This window comes from Embiotoca jacksoni, unplaced genomic scaffold (genome assembly GCF_022577435.1).
Source record: "Embiotoca jacksoni isolate LCO1_2020_lvr unplaced genomic scaffold, fEmbJac1.0.p SCAF_16, whole genome shotgun sequence".
NCBI lineage: Eukaryota > Metazoa > Chordata > Actinopteri > Embiotocidae > Embiotoca > Embiotoca jacksoni.
Genome location: NW_027185296.1, coordinates 2,343,501 through 2,358,934, shown reverse-complemented (window position 1 = coordinate 2,358,934; position 15,434 = coordinate 2,343,501). Strand labels below are relative to the sequence as shown.

General features: G+C 41.9%; 1 protein-coding gene across 12 annotated transcripts in view; it reads left to right on the top strand.

The window, feature by feature from the left end:
• The window catches only part of celf5a (cugbp, Elav-like family member 5a), a 187,879-nt gene that overhangs the window by 95,403 nt on the left and 77,042 nt on the right, over nucleotides 1-15,434 (top strand). For all 12 annotated transcript variants that reach the window (XM_069150198.1, XM_069150195.1, XM_069150196.1 and 9 more), the window contains exon 3: nucleotides 5,925-5,973. In XM_069150198.1, the coding sequence (XP_069006299.1) occupies nucleotides 5,925-5,973 (49 nt within the window). The remainder of the gene's footprint in view (nucleotides 1-5,924; nucleotides 5,974-15,434) is intronic.

The window sequence follows — 15,434 nt, the reverse complement described above, 5'->3', positions numbered from 1 at the left end:
AGTGCCTCGAGCTCTAAATCCTGTCGGTTCTGATAGGAATCCCAAAAGCTTATAGTGGCTACCATCTCCTCAGCACTGACTGATGCCTCTTATCAGGACCACCACACTGCTGCCACCAGCACATTTTCCACATACAGTATGGGTAAATTATAACTCACTTGCGCAAACATTCCCCCCACGTGCATTGGAGCACACACATGAACACGCTCACATAGATTCAATATAGTACTCATGCGAGCAGAGCGACTGCAGCCTGTGTGCATCGGTCATACTTCATTCAAAAGTGCAGTAATTAATCAGAAATGCACATGCACATAACCACTTACACACAACTAAAACACAAACACGTGTGGATAAAAGAATGCACACTTAAGCAAAAGAAGAACTACACTTGAAATGTAGAATCTTTGAGTCAGTATATTTTAGGATATGCTCATGCTAGTGAGGATTTAGCATTGTTAAGTCGTCGTGCTAATGATTACAGTAAATGGTCAAATGAGAGAAAATTAATAAACAAAAATGTTGATAACTTATTAATCATGACAACAGTTTGCCAAAGTGCATGTAAACATTTTTCACCATCTAAAATCTTAGGATGTTTTGGTGGATTAAAAAAAACCCTATCAGTTTAAAAATGTCAACTCTGGCTCTGGGAATTTGTGGTGTGCATATTTGAGAACGAAAACAGGTGTATTGTCCTTTGTCTTGAATACCTGAGGGGAACTACTGACATATCAGTTATGTTGTGTGGAGCTTACTCTTTGAGATGAAAGAAAACCACTAAAACTGGTTCATATTAAGACGAATAACATTATCAATGTGCTCAATTTGTTATGTAAAAATGTATGTTATTTTGTAGACATAAAAAAATGACACTATAATACTATGTTGTTTGTGATTTATGTGATCAGTCTGTCTTTGCTGTATTTGTCTATCAATTATTGTGATTGCAACAAAGAACTTCATAACCGTAAATCATTACACAAGGCTCTCCCCTCTCTCTCTCTCTCTACTCCGTCTCCTTCCTACTGTATACAGTACAGATTTATTAGTTGAAGCTGGGGCCCCCGGACAGTCACCGCTCAGCACTCCCTCAGATCAATAATTGGAAATATTAATTATATCAGCTTAGATGGCCCAGTCAGATGGGGGCTGTTTATGCTCCTGTTACTGAGCAGTGCAGCAATATGAGCTTTGATGGGCCACTAATGCGTATTAATGATCCCAAGACAAACATTACTCTATATTAAACCTGAAGGAAAGCCAGAAGACATCACACATATTGTATGGCTATTGGACTCATTTTATTGCAGCTCTGTAAGTAAGTGCTGTTGCATAACTGATTTTAAAGGACTCCTTTTGCAGAGGAACTAGGACAAGATTTACTGCCATTTTGTTTCTGTTTCTTGCATTTCCCTGTGGTTTAGGGCTTGGAATTGCACCACCTCTTTAAAGCCACTGTTTTTATTAGTATTATCTTGCCACTAGCCGTCTTTGATTTTTCAGCATCTGCGAATCTGTACTGCTCAGTCTTGCTAAAGTCTACAAGTCGTGAACTCATCACTGTCGCATAGGGAGCCAACAGTTGGCACTAAATCCTCCACACAACTAACAGACCAAGTCCTGACTACACTTACTCAGTGTAATTTGACATCAGACTGTGGTATGTCTTATGTGACTGGAGCCAAGAATGTTTGGTGCTCTTTGTAACCTAGTCGTATATGATAGTGGTCATAATTCAAATAGAAAGCGCTCTCCATCTAGGCCAAACTTTACAAGGATACTGAAGTATAATGAACACAGAGAAGAACTCTGATATGTGTAACATTCATATGTTGGTGTAAGACTGGTCCAGGTTAGGATTGTAGCTTGTTTAAGTGAAGGAACAGCTATCAGTCCTGTGGAGCGATGAACATGGTCAAACCAGCTGGCTGTGTTTATGTTCCAGGCCTATTGCACACTACATTATGTACTGCGGGCCCTGGGGTTTTCATCTGACCCTCCTTTTAAAACAGCAGCATACTAGTGCTAAGAGCTTTAATTCAACTGACTGGGGGCTTAACTGGGCAAATGAGGCAGCCCAATAAAAGCATAGGGAACTATAGATTTGTCAAAGCCCTCTGAGCTGCACAGTTTGTGGAGTGGGAAATAGAGAAAGAGCGGGGGTCGTAATGGGAAAACAAAAACTGTATTTTCCACCAGAGGAGGAAGATAAAGAATAGCAGCTAATTTGAAGGTCATGAAGCCACAGAGTTGTTCTGAGCCATCAGAGGAGCTTGTTAATTCAGCTGAGTCAAAGGCATTCAGTTCACTTTCATGTCTGCTGGGTTATGGCCTTTGAGATTCTAAAGAAACTAATTCACAGCAGTGTGTTTGTAAAAACGTCATTAATGTCCTCAGAAAGCTCTCGTGTGTTTCTTTAGCACAGGATATTACTTGCGTCTGACAAATGTATTTCTAGGCTGATTGTCTAGGCTGATGATGTTACAAGGCTATATTGGCTACAACAGATATATCGAATTAGTGTATGCTGTCCGATATAAATGTTTAAAACATTTTTTTAAACAGATTATATTGCAAAAAATGATGCTTGTGGTAATTAAAAAAATGTTCTATTAATCTTTTTTTAATTCATAGTTATTACATTCCCAGTGAAGTTCCCAGTTTCAGTGCATTGAAATAATTTAGGACAATAAAGTTTATCATTCAACTGTAAAGTGTCTGACAACTACATTTTCTTTTCATGATCCCACATTTTCATTCATTTTTAGATGTCTTTACTTTGTGTCTCCCTTTTTTAAATTGAACTTAACTTTGATCTTACATGTCTGCATGTTTATTTTAAATGCAATGTTGAAATAAATAATTCACAGAAAATCATGGCTTTCTGGAAGACACAAAACCAAATTCATTAACATATTGTGCTTTTGAAAATTTGGACAGTGATGTATACAGTATATGTTGTGTTTCCTTCAAAGATCCTGCAATGCAAATAATACTGAATAAATTCAGAAAGAACCAAAATATAATGGAGACAAATTATTGGCACTCCACTGAATATCAGATGTGGAGTGGAAATAAACAGGAATACCATTCTTGTTTTTTGGAATAAATCAAGGCACTTAAGTCACATCCTCAGGTAGACAAATGTGGCAATGAAACAAGCAAATTAAAGTTTCTCTCTAAATATTTGTTCAGAACACATTTTCATCATTTTGGCCAATTTATAATTGATGTCTCACAAAATGCAAACAGTATATTTTTGCCGAGGGGGCCATTGGGAGGCAAGTGTTTGATTTGTACTGTAAATATACAGTTTTGTATAGTGCAGGTGTTCTGCTTTTTGCAGTGTGTTTGAACGTGAGTCGTAGAATCAGCAGCAGAGGCAATCTTATCTAGGAGTTGCAGGCATCTTTTTCTCTCACACCCGCTGTCTCTTTTTATGTGCTGTATCTTTCTCTCCATCTCTTGTTGTCTTTCTCCACAATCTCACCCTTTCTTTTCTACTTGTTTTTCACCAAACCTTGCTCACTTAACCACTCCCTTTACTTATCAACAGATAACTAAAAAAGGCATCACAATTAAAACTTGCAAATTGTGAAAAGAGAATCAGTTACTGTTCACCCAGTTCTTTGTTGGTGTGTCAAGAAGCTACAACCTCTGCCCATAAAACACAGAGTGAAAGGAGGCCCTATATTATCCGAGTTAATGAATGGTTTCCTTGGCAACACCAGTGCTTAATAAATTTAACTCGGAGTTGTCTGTGCTTGCATGAGCTTGAATATAGTACAAGTGTACTTCATTTCTGCAGGAGTTACATGATTTTCTTTATATGTTAAGGGAAATTTAACAAACTGGGAGCCATCAGCAGTGACTGATCGGAATCGGGACCATAATGCATTGCTCTCGGGCAAATAAATAGACCATTAAGCTGGCATGTTCGAGGCTGAACAGTAACTAGCTTTAGAAAGAGCTGCCTCCCACACACAGGCATCCTGCAGAGACGGCTGAGATCATAGCACCGTAGAGGAGCCACAGCCGTGGATTCGGCCTCCTCCATCATGCATTTGAACAAAAATCAACTGGCAGGATCAAAGCGTCTTTTGTCCGTTTGACACGTCAAAGGCAAATTGAAAGATTTCCTGTGTTGTTGTGAAGGAGCAGAGGGTTGTTTTTTTCCCCCCAAGTTCAAAGGTGTTTCAGAGGTTGCTCTGAACATGTACGCGATAGTATTGCGGTTGATTCTGTAATCTATCCGTACATGCTGCGGAGCGGTGTGCCCTGTGGCTTAGCATTGGCATACTGTTAGGTTACTTTGCTCATGTTGCACAAGGGAAAGAAAGCACTTGTAGACGGGGAAGGAGAAGGACAGGGGCTCTACCCAAGAAACAAGGAGCTGAATCTTCAACCTTCACAAGCATAACATCCTCCCCGTTTTCCTACAAAGACTTAGCCGCTGCTAGTTATTATTTACGATGGGTAAATTTATGGAATAATTCCAGCTAAGGAAGGTTACTCAGTTCCTCAAGGTGAAAATGGATACGTTTAGCACTTAATGAATCGGGCCTGGGCCTCTCCCCCATATATCAGCATGTTATTAAGACATTTTAAAATCCCATTATGGTGTTTCTCCTTGAACATGTCACGCTTTTATTGGACTGCCCTGTCTTTAAATCTGACCTTTTCAGCTCTGCTCCAGAATGGAACGGGGAAAAAAAGATACATGACAGGACAATGGTTCAAAATATACATATGTAGCTGTAAAAATATCAGTGCTAGGTGGTTTTCAGCAATTTGACAGGGATGTCCAGTCATGGCAAATGGTTTCAGGCAATAACAATCCTTAGATAGCACCTGCAATTGGTTTACTTTAAATGGAAGAGTGTAGTAAGAGGTGGACTTTTATGTTCCAGTAATATTGTTAAAAATGTGGGCCACTTTTAGACCCGATTTTATCAAAATATGAGCGCTTTTTATTGTAAAATCTATTTGTTTTGGACAGAATCGTTGGACGATGGGGTGCTGGCATTAGATCTGTACACATAGATCATCTTGGAAGCTTTATGCTCTGCTACACCACATATACATATTGTATGCGTGTGTGTAGGTGGGTGTATAAACAGAATGTGAGTAGGAGGGATATATAATCAATTACAAATAAAAGCTGTAGCTGCAACAAACATATTGTAAATCAGAGCTACATCTTTCAAACTTTTTCCAACAAACAAATCGGGCCCCGAGTCTGGTAAAATTGTTCAGCTTGAACAACAATAATGAAAAAAAAAAGGAGGTAAAATTGGGGAAGGAGGGGAGCGTGACACAAAGACTGTGATGACAGAGGCATCTAATCCAGGCAATGCCATTCTTATCAGGGTCCAGTGGATTAGAGTGAGCCTCCTAACCAGAGAATCCTTCCCAGCCAGACACTCTCCACAGCCCAAGGGCCCGGATCAATAGGCCCGTATTGATCTCTCCTCCTGTGGCTGGATTCACTTTTATTAGGACTGCCTTGGCCTCTCTCACTTAGACACACATATGCAGCCCTTCAACCTCTGCATGCGGCTTCCATGAAAAACCCCAAATACAAATGCACACACACACACACACACACACACACACACACACACACACACACACACACACACACACACACACACACACACACACATTTTTATGTGTACATACTAGGCTAAGTTGTTTTGTTCACACTGAATAACAGGCACCTGAAACAATATAGTGTCAAGTCAACTTGGCTGCATGATGGTTTCCTCTCCAGCCGAGGCCCTTTGATCAGTGTCGCAGAACGGCCTATTAGTATGGGAGAGAGGGCCTCGAGACCTCTGGTTTGTGGCCTCTTGTTGTAGCAACGACAGCCAGAGTCACCAGCACTAACCCCTCTGCTGCTTTCTTTTTCTCTCCTCCAGATGACTCGCCCCATCCAGGTGAAACCGGCTGACAGCGAGAGTCGTGGAGGTAGTTGTCTTCTTTTCTTCATCATTTATTCATGTCCCCTCTTTTCATCTGCCTTATCTAGGCTAATTCTTTTCATTCTTCCCCTCTGATCTCACCTGTTCCGCTGCTCTTGGTGCACTTTTTTTTGGTCGTTTTCAGTCTGATGTTGGCGCGCTCGCATTCATAATGGGAGCGATTTGATCATTACAAACTAAGTTTAACATATAGTTTAACCAAACTGTGTCTGTATGTGTATTAAACACATGACATGACTTAAAACATGAGGAGACCTGATGTCATTTTGATTTGACTGCATCTTTCTCAGGTTGTGACAGTTTGTGATCTTCCCTCATACTTACTCTAGCTTTTTTATTTGTTCGCGGTTCAGATCCTCTGGGTTTGTGGATACAATTCTTGTCCTCTCATCCTGCCTGTACTTCTGTACTGCCTGTAATTGATTATAGATTGTGTTATGGAAGGGATGGAGGCCCTGGATGTTCGTTCTTTCTGCCTAGCTCTCTATTCCAAGTACATTATACATGTACTGTAAATTAGATAGTGATTAGGCTAAATACTGGAGCCGTAGTCATGCAGAGGCCCAGTTAAAGCCCACACTGCTTGAGCTGTGTGAATTTGAAACACAAGAGTAAATGGTATAGAGACAGGGAAAATGGAGCATGTACAGCTGCCAAACAATCAATACATTTGCAGGGTTCTCGCCAAGATCCTCATTACTTGGCCTAAATTCTGTCGTCTTTGATCTCTCCCATTTTTGGGAGGCTTTCATTTACTCTATGCCTATCTGCATATATGTTAATGCGATGATGAGGCATCCTTCAAGTCAGCGGCAGAGACAATGAACCTCGCTGTTTTTTTTTTAGGGTGATCTCATGTGTCACCCCATAACAAAGCGAGTCCCTTTTTTTCTGTAATTCAGAAGAGAAATGCTGTTCTCGTCTTTCTCATGCCAGCGCAAAGAGAGAGAAGAGATTTTTACATGAAAAACAAGAAGCAGAGAAAATGCAAAAATGATGCCAAAGGCATACAGCTGCTGTGCAGCACTTCTGAGGCTTTACCTAAAAACCTCTGCCTGTTTTGGGTGAATTAGGATGGCTGGCCACTTGGCCGCCTGTCAGATGCACACAATCTTCAAAGGACAGTGTAACCCCTTGAGATGAATGGAGGAAAGGCCAATAAAGATCAATGTCAGTCCCCCATCTTTTCTGTCTTTCTGTCTTCCTTACTTTGTCTTTCTTTCTTTACTATCTTCCATCCTTCCCTCCATTTTTCCACAACTTCAATTCTCTTTCCTCCTCCTCTCTTCTCTAAGCCATTCCGAGCTTTAGAGGAGTGGCGAGACAAGCAAAAGGGTCTTGTGCTGCCAAGATTGATGTCCCCTATAGCTCCATTGATTTTGCCATTGTGGTGCTGTGTGTCCACATTAACAATGACACTCAGCTGTCTCTTTACTTGGTTGTGAGTGGCTGCTTTTAGAGCTCCCAGGGCACTTTGGTCAGTATGGGGTCCTCTTATTGGTCAGCCGTGGGGACCCTGCTGAGGAACAAATGAGTGTTGGAACAGACCTGAGAGTTGCACATCATCTTAAATGAACAGGTCAGAGTGGCGCCACAGGGGCAATCAAACACAAGCGTGACTTTCACGGGTTAGGAGGTGGAAGTGAGAAGGCGGAGATAGGGATTTGTGAAGAGGAATGGATCTTGATTGTCATTTTTAAAATATTCTGTTCTCATTTTGCTTCTAATCTGCTGGCCTGGATTCTTTCTTAAATAATCACTGTTGAAGATAATTTAGGTTTTCATATCTGGTTCTGCTTTTGCTGCTATTAGCTGATAGACGATGCTGCTGATGCTCCCCCAAGGTCTACTTTTTCGAGCTTCAGCATCTTATTTGCTGTAATTCTTATTTGCCTTGTAATTATTGATACATTTAACTGTCAAAACTGCCTTGATTACATGTTTTGTTATTTTGATCCTCATTCGCTTTCTGTTGCCTGACTCCAGATCAATAACTTCAGCACCAGAACTCAGCATGGTGTACAGGAGCTGGTAGAGCGGATGCAAAAAAATATTAATTAGCCTCAGTGCAGTGGAGGGAGGGACACCAGGGACGGGCTCAGTCTGGCCTGCTCTCTCAGGGGCCACACATCTAGTCCGATAGGGGGCACATATTCCTCAGTCCACACAGTCACACTACAACACGCATTCATACTAATTAGTCCCTTAATCTCATTATGGGAAGGACAGTTCAGATCACCTACGCCAGGTTGCCTTCCATTAGGGAACGACCTGTTACTGTGGTTTTATGCCTGCTGGACCTCCACTGCTCCAGGAGGAACTCTCTGCTGTTATTAAGACCAGACAGGCCCAGAAGAGAACAGTGTCCTATGTTTGGTAATTGATGCACTAAAAACTAAAACACCCTCCAGCAGGAAGAAAGTAAAACATATTATTCTAATTCCACTAAATATTTCATGACTGTTGGACATTTGATCAAAACTGAGTAACTTCCTGACAGAGATCTTCCAAGCATTCATTTTGTTGAACACAAAGAACAAACTACAGTACATTCAGCCTCCAGGTAGCTTCATAGAATCTATAAGAGGAAAGCACCTTGCCTATAGAAGTTGAAGGGAAATAGGTACGGTAGAGTAAATCCATCTAAACACTCTGTCAGCCCCCGCTGCCGCCTAACAAAGACACACTGTGAAATGAATATTAATGGCCAATCACCTACCTAATCTAGCAGAACAGCAGCCGTTACACATTGAGCCACCAGTGCTGCGAATGTCTCCGTCACCGATGACGCAGGCCATTCTGGGATGTTTCTGTTGGGGGAGACGTGGGAGGTGCAGCGAGGAGGCAGCAGGGACCTGTCTCTCTCATTTTCTCCTCACAGGTCTCTGATATGAAATAGATTGATTTTCCATCACACGTGGCACTGATGACTGGCACTGGCTGCTGCTGATATTTCATTTTTGAAGGGCTGTTCAGTGCCTCCTTAGAGAGCTTGGCGGCCTTACACGGGATAAATCAGCTTTAACCGCTTTGATTTCATCCGAAACCTTCTACCAGTGGCTCCCCACCTTAGCATTCTACCATTACTATCAGCCCCTTCTTGTTTAATTTTTTGTAGACTGTCATGTCATTAGATTTTCTTTTGTATCTAAGACCCATGCTGATCAAAGGCTAAATGTTTTTTTCTGTGCAGATGCTGCATTTTTGTGTCCTGCCGGGGCTCTTCTCATTTCTCGGCTTAACCCATTGTTCAAGTTTTTGAGCTCAAGAGATTGTCCAGAAAGCAGTGAGAGGAGCAGGCTAGCTGTCAGCTGGGGCTCTGTTGGTGTTGCAGCAGTCCTGCCTGGCACTGCCAGAGCTCCAAGCCCACTGAGGAGGCCTGGATTAGAAACAGGCTCTGGCCTTTTCCAAGGCAGGCCTGCCGCCCACACACACCCACACAGAGATGACAAAAAGGCAAACACATACATACCCATACGGCCCTGACACACAGGCATGCTATCCCTCTCATGCGATATACACACACACAGTGGGAAGTTGGATGTACATGATAATTGGAACACGTGTGCACACAAAGGGACATGCCGAGTATAGGTTACATATTTACACACCGAATGGCAAGGGTCAATTTTCTTTTCATGAGCAGTGTTTTCGTGTCGTGGGCCGAGCAGCAGCGTTGCTTTGTATTTGTATGTTTACTTCAGCTGAAGGACAATGAAAAGGTTTGCTCCAGATCACCGAGATGTGACGGAACAAAGAGAGAGAGGGAACCAGAACGAGAGGCAATAAGTTAAATGGAGAGTGAGGACAAGAAAAAAAAAAAAAAAAGAAGTAAGATTGGGAATCGAGATTGAGAGAGCAGGACTACATGCACCGTTGCTGTTCAGTTTTTGACAATTAATTTATCTGGTGTAAAAGACAACAGTGTGGGCCATGTATTAAACATCAGTTGTGTTCTTTTTCTTTTTTTCTTTACTAGAGAGACAAGCTTCCCCATGTCAGAGCAGCTCAGTAATGAACCAAGGAGGAAGGCCTCTAAGCTCTACTGATCCCCTTTAGAAAAGGAAGAGGAATGAAGGAGAGAGGGGTAGTTAGAGGGTGAGGAATGAGGGGAGGAAAAGACAAATGGCTGAAGTAAAGAGGTGAAAGAAGGGAATTTGTTATGAGACTCTGAAAATGGGAGAGAGAGGGAAAGTGCAAAAACAACTGCAAAATAAACAGAGAAAAAAGCAGGGAGAGAGGGAGGGGCAGTGGGGTCAAAGCTAAAAGCTGAACAGTGTATCTTCTTCCTTTGGAGAGAAGAAAACTATAGATTACTGGTCACAATGTGCTTGGCTGGGCATAAATGGAGAGATCTTGAAATACTAGGGAGCATGTTCAGAGGTTGTGGGGATCAGGGTGAGCTAATCCAATAGTAAGGCCAGCTCGGGGTCACACATTCAGAGCTCACGCTCCTTGTCCAAATCCCCTCTGGTGCTCTTGCACAAACAATACGGATACACAGTCCTTTGCTCACCAAGAGTTCAGTCAGCTAACTCCACCGGGCTGGTCTGGGATATTCAGGCCACTCTGCCTGTAAGCTCTTACATTTACCCTCACATCAGCATGAAGTGGTTTGTTTTGAAGCGGAGAGGGGAGCGGGGGTGAATTAAGTTTATGGATGACAGAAAAGGGGAGAGACAGCAACAGACAAACACAGAGCGAGTGAGAGAAAGAGAGGATAAAATCATTGCTACAGGGATATGCTGTGCTCCTGAGGGTCAGATTGTGCTGAGGCTGTAGGAGTTATGCCGAGTCAGTGGAAGAAATGGATCACAACAACTCACTAACACACTGGGTAGGTGGAGATCAATTAGCCTTATCTAACAAACTACTAATGATAATACCGATGCAAAACTTGCTGACAAGGCACAAAGAGCGCAGAGTGATGATGTAATGAATTTAGTTAGTTGAAAGATGCAGTGTTTCCTCCCCTTTTTTTCCCAAACAAATACACTATCACGGCAACTTCTGCGGTACACTCAGTCAGCACATACACAGATGGAAGCAGCAGCAGCAGCAGCAGCAGCTTACATAAAGTAGACACAATAACAGGAACACCTTTTTAACATAAAACATGAAGTAAAGATTTGCAAAAGCTAGCTACAAAAAAAGACTCGCAAAGGTATTTACCGCAGTGCTGTTTGATTGTACAAGTGTGTCAGTTATTGTGTCTACTCTCTGTACTTCTCTATACATATGCACACAAATTCATCCTCACTCCCTTTAAAAAAAAAAAAAAAAGAAAAAAAAAAAAAAAAAAGAAACACGCATCCCCTCCACTCCGTCCCTCGCTCGTTGCAATGGTCTCGTAGCGTAGGCGGATCAGCAAAGGTTACTGTTGAACACAGAAAGGAAAGGTCAGAAATCATGTTTAGTTTTTCTGGGGCCGGGAGGTAATTCCAGCCAGCAGATTGTGTTCAGACGAGCAAGCAGCCGGGGCAAGCCAGTGGTGGAGATGCTCATGCAGAAGGAAGCGAGGCGGGGATGGGGACAAGGTTATCCAGTCAGCCACTGCCGCTCAGCCCCTTCGCTGTCACCCTTAATAACACCCTCTCCCTTATCACCGCAACAATCACCTTGAGAAACAAACTTGTCTTCTTTGAGAGAGGGATGGAAGATGGGGAAGAGACGGCCCTTGTATGCATCTGGTACGCCGTTCTCATTACAGCAGCTCCACCTCTTTGGGGACAGAAGGACTGCAGATCAATTTAGTGCTCAATTCTCTACACTTTATGATTCGTTCTCCCTTTTTTCTCTCTCTTTGTCCCCCTCTTGTTCCCCTGCCTATTCTCTCAGTAAGCTTTGAACTCACCAAAACATGAGAATGGTGTACGGCAGTTGAATGCCCATACTTATTTGAGCCATAGTGCATGGATGCTGCAATCTTTTCTCTCAATGCAACTATAACAGAAAAAAGCCCTTATTATTATTCCGTTTTCATGATTGTTGTGATTGAAAGTGTTTGATTTGGCAGTGACTTTTCTCGAAAACGGCGATGCGAGTTTTCAGTGATTTTTGCTGGGGAAAATTGCAGGAATTGTCAAAGATTCCTACTCTACATTTCCTAAAACCCTTGTCACTGCCAGTTTTGCAGTTTTTTGCAGTCAACCAGCATGCAGTTTGCTTTGATGATGAGAGGAAAGGTTGAAGAGCCCTGCTGATTGTAAATGAGGAGTTATTGATGTTGATAAAGATAGTGTTTTGTTTGGAAAGGCTTATTTGGTGCTGCATTGCCTTCTGTTGAATATCTTTATTGAATTGGCATTGGCTGAATTTTTTATTTATTATTGCGATCACAAGATCAGGATTTTCTGGAGGGACTGTTTATTGATCCAAACTGATTGTCTGTCATCACTTCACCAACACTTAGCTTTAAATTTGATTAGTCCCAAAAAAAATTCTCAATACAACAATAATGTGCATCATTTTTTTTATGTGGGTTGTGCTTAAACATAATTTTTTCATGTTAGAATTTGGGCTGCCAAAGTGAACACTGAAATTGAGGATAATTAGAAGTGCGAACAGCAGAAATATGCAAAGACGACTACAGCCGTCAAAAAGGAGTGTGGAACTCCTTTAAAACATAAGTGACGATGAGGTGCTAAAAATGCCCATTCGTACTGTACACGCTTCCCTGTTCATTTCAAATCCCAGTTAATTCTTTGTTGATGCTTGCAAGCAATAATCTCACAGGCCTGTACCTTCTATTTACAGAGCGAGCTAGATTAGCAAATCCTGCAATGCAATCCTACTTCAATATACCAATGGCATAGAGATGGAAAAGAAAACCTTTTTAAGGTTTGTTTTATTCAGACCTCGTTTTGCGTTTTCATTTTACATTAGCAGAAAAGTTGCTTCTAGCAGCTGGTATTGCAGCAGATTATTAATCCACTTCAAGTTTCTTTGAATTCTTTACTCAATTTAACTTTAAATTGAATTCAGATTTGAGTAATTGATTGCAGGTTGTTCCAGAATTTCAACACGTTAATACTCTTGTGCAAATAATTTTAACAAAATGATTTCAGTCCCTATTACAAATTGCCAAGCTCATACCTGAGGCTAATAAACTTGTGTGTAGATCTACGTGTGTGTTAGTGTGTGTGCATGCTCTCTACGGACTTTGTGGACTGTGATTGCAACGAAGCTGGAGGAGGCCAAGCAAGGCCTCTGATTGGAGGACAGAGGCTTTGCAACCTTTGCCAAATCACTGCAATCACCCGTTTGCTTCTTCTCTCTGCTTTAATGACACCACTTCATAAGGAATCAGGCTCATCAAGCATACCACACACACAGACCTACCTACACATTTACACAGTGAGGTCAGGCTCAGCAGACCGGGCGGAGCATGGCAGGCCTCAGAACAGGGAGAGGAGGTCCACCAGCAGATGGGAAGAGATTAAAGCAGACTGGAGACTCATGCACACAGGCGAACTTGTAAATATACACAAACACACACACACATACATAAATTTAACACTCATATATTAGCTGCACAAGCTCCACAGTCCATTTTGGGTTTAGTTCGGTCGAGTTAGTTTTGATGTGCTGTTTTGACTTACTGAAGTAAACAAGTTAGCATCCAAGTTAACAACATTATGCTCATAGGAGAAGCTGAGTGAGATCTTTTTCAGAGTTTGATACATTTTCAGCAGCGGACTTTCGATCTCGCCCCCCCTCTCTTCACTGTCTGGCCTCTTCCCAGCCCTGAACCCTCCATGAGTGAACGCCCCAATTTTGTGTGACCTTTGCCCCCTGGACTCCATATGGAGAGAAAATGCCCTGTTTATTCACTGAGAGAGGCCAAAAACAATCAGGAGGTGACAAGCAAGAAACAATGTTTGTGCACGAGCAAAGAACAAAAAACATAAACGCCAAGTGCAGACCCTCACAGATAGATATGCAGCCATGAGCACAACCCATACTGAGGAGTACTTCAGCTGAGTACTAATAGCATATTGTGTCTAAATTAATAGGTTTACAGTGTCTATAAGTTGTTCAATGTTCATACATTCATATTGTTTTCCAGTGGGTTTAGCATGAAGATGAATACACCTTATTCTTCCAGTGTGTTGTCAGTTTTTCTCTTGATTTTTATTATATGACAACGACCTTGGATGTCTCATGACTGGGGACATGAAAAGAGTATGAGTGACATAGAAATGAGGGAGAGGAAGAGAAAGAATGGCAAGGCAAGAAAACAAAAAAAAAAAAATGATGACACAGAAAGAGACAGGAAACAAAAAAAACAAGAGCATTTTCTACCTCAGGATATGGAGGAAGAAAATACCTCTCCAGTAAGTATTAAAGACAACTCAAAATATATGCAGCCCTGTCACTCTGAAATGTTAAAGTAGCTCTTATGACAATATGCCACTTTCAGATTAAGGAAAATGTCAACTCATATTTGAATTTTTTTTTTTAATATAACGTCAAGATTTTACACATTAGGTGGATGTATGATGACAATAATAGATTTTGGAGAAAGAAATGTTCCAGAGAAAACAATCAGCTGTAAAATTAGATCTGTATTCATTACAGGACCTGTAACTCAGCATGCTCCCCGTGTCTGTCCCTCCAATCACTCCTTTCCTCTATCTCTGCATCTCAGTATATTAACTCCATTAGCCTCTCATACCACCCTCTGTCTCTCTCACTGTCAGTCACTTCACTTAAATCACTGCATCATGCTACCACTGGACTGGAAAGGATACCTGCTCCAACCGAGTGATTCCAACACAGATACCGAAGCAGTGGATTAAAGGGAGATTTAGCACTCCTGTGGGTCAAAAAAATACAGTATTTAGAGGAATATTCAATCTGCATGAAATTTGTCCATGTTTTGTTATGCCTATATTGTCAGTGACTTAAGCCCAGGCAGCTATTACAGCAATGACAACAGACAAGGACGTAGGACACAGGGATGAGGAGGATGGGAAGACGTGCTTGTGATGCGCCATTAGGGAATGGTTGAACGTTGGTTCAGTGGGCACCGTAAAGAGGCTTTTAAATTAGGCCTGGCCACGTCTCACCTGTCTTTCCCATCTCACCTGCTCAAACGACAAATAGCGCCGCCAGCATGCACACACTGTGACTTGCAGTCCCGCGATTACCCCTCCCGCCCGCTCTCCATCCACCCTGTTTGCACCCATCTGCCAGTCAAACATGTGCAGAGGTAATGGAGAGAGAAGCAGTCATTCTGGGGCTGTAAAACTGCAGCAGCTGAAAAGATGATCGGGGTAACCTTTGCTTTGGTGCATGAAGGAAGAATGTGTTTTAACATTATTCACAAGTATTTGTGTGTGTGTGTGTTTGCGTACATGTGTGTATTCCTGTATGCTCCATCACGACGCAACTGATGCCTAAAATGTTGATGTGGTTCATTGTAACTCATCAAGTTGGATTGTG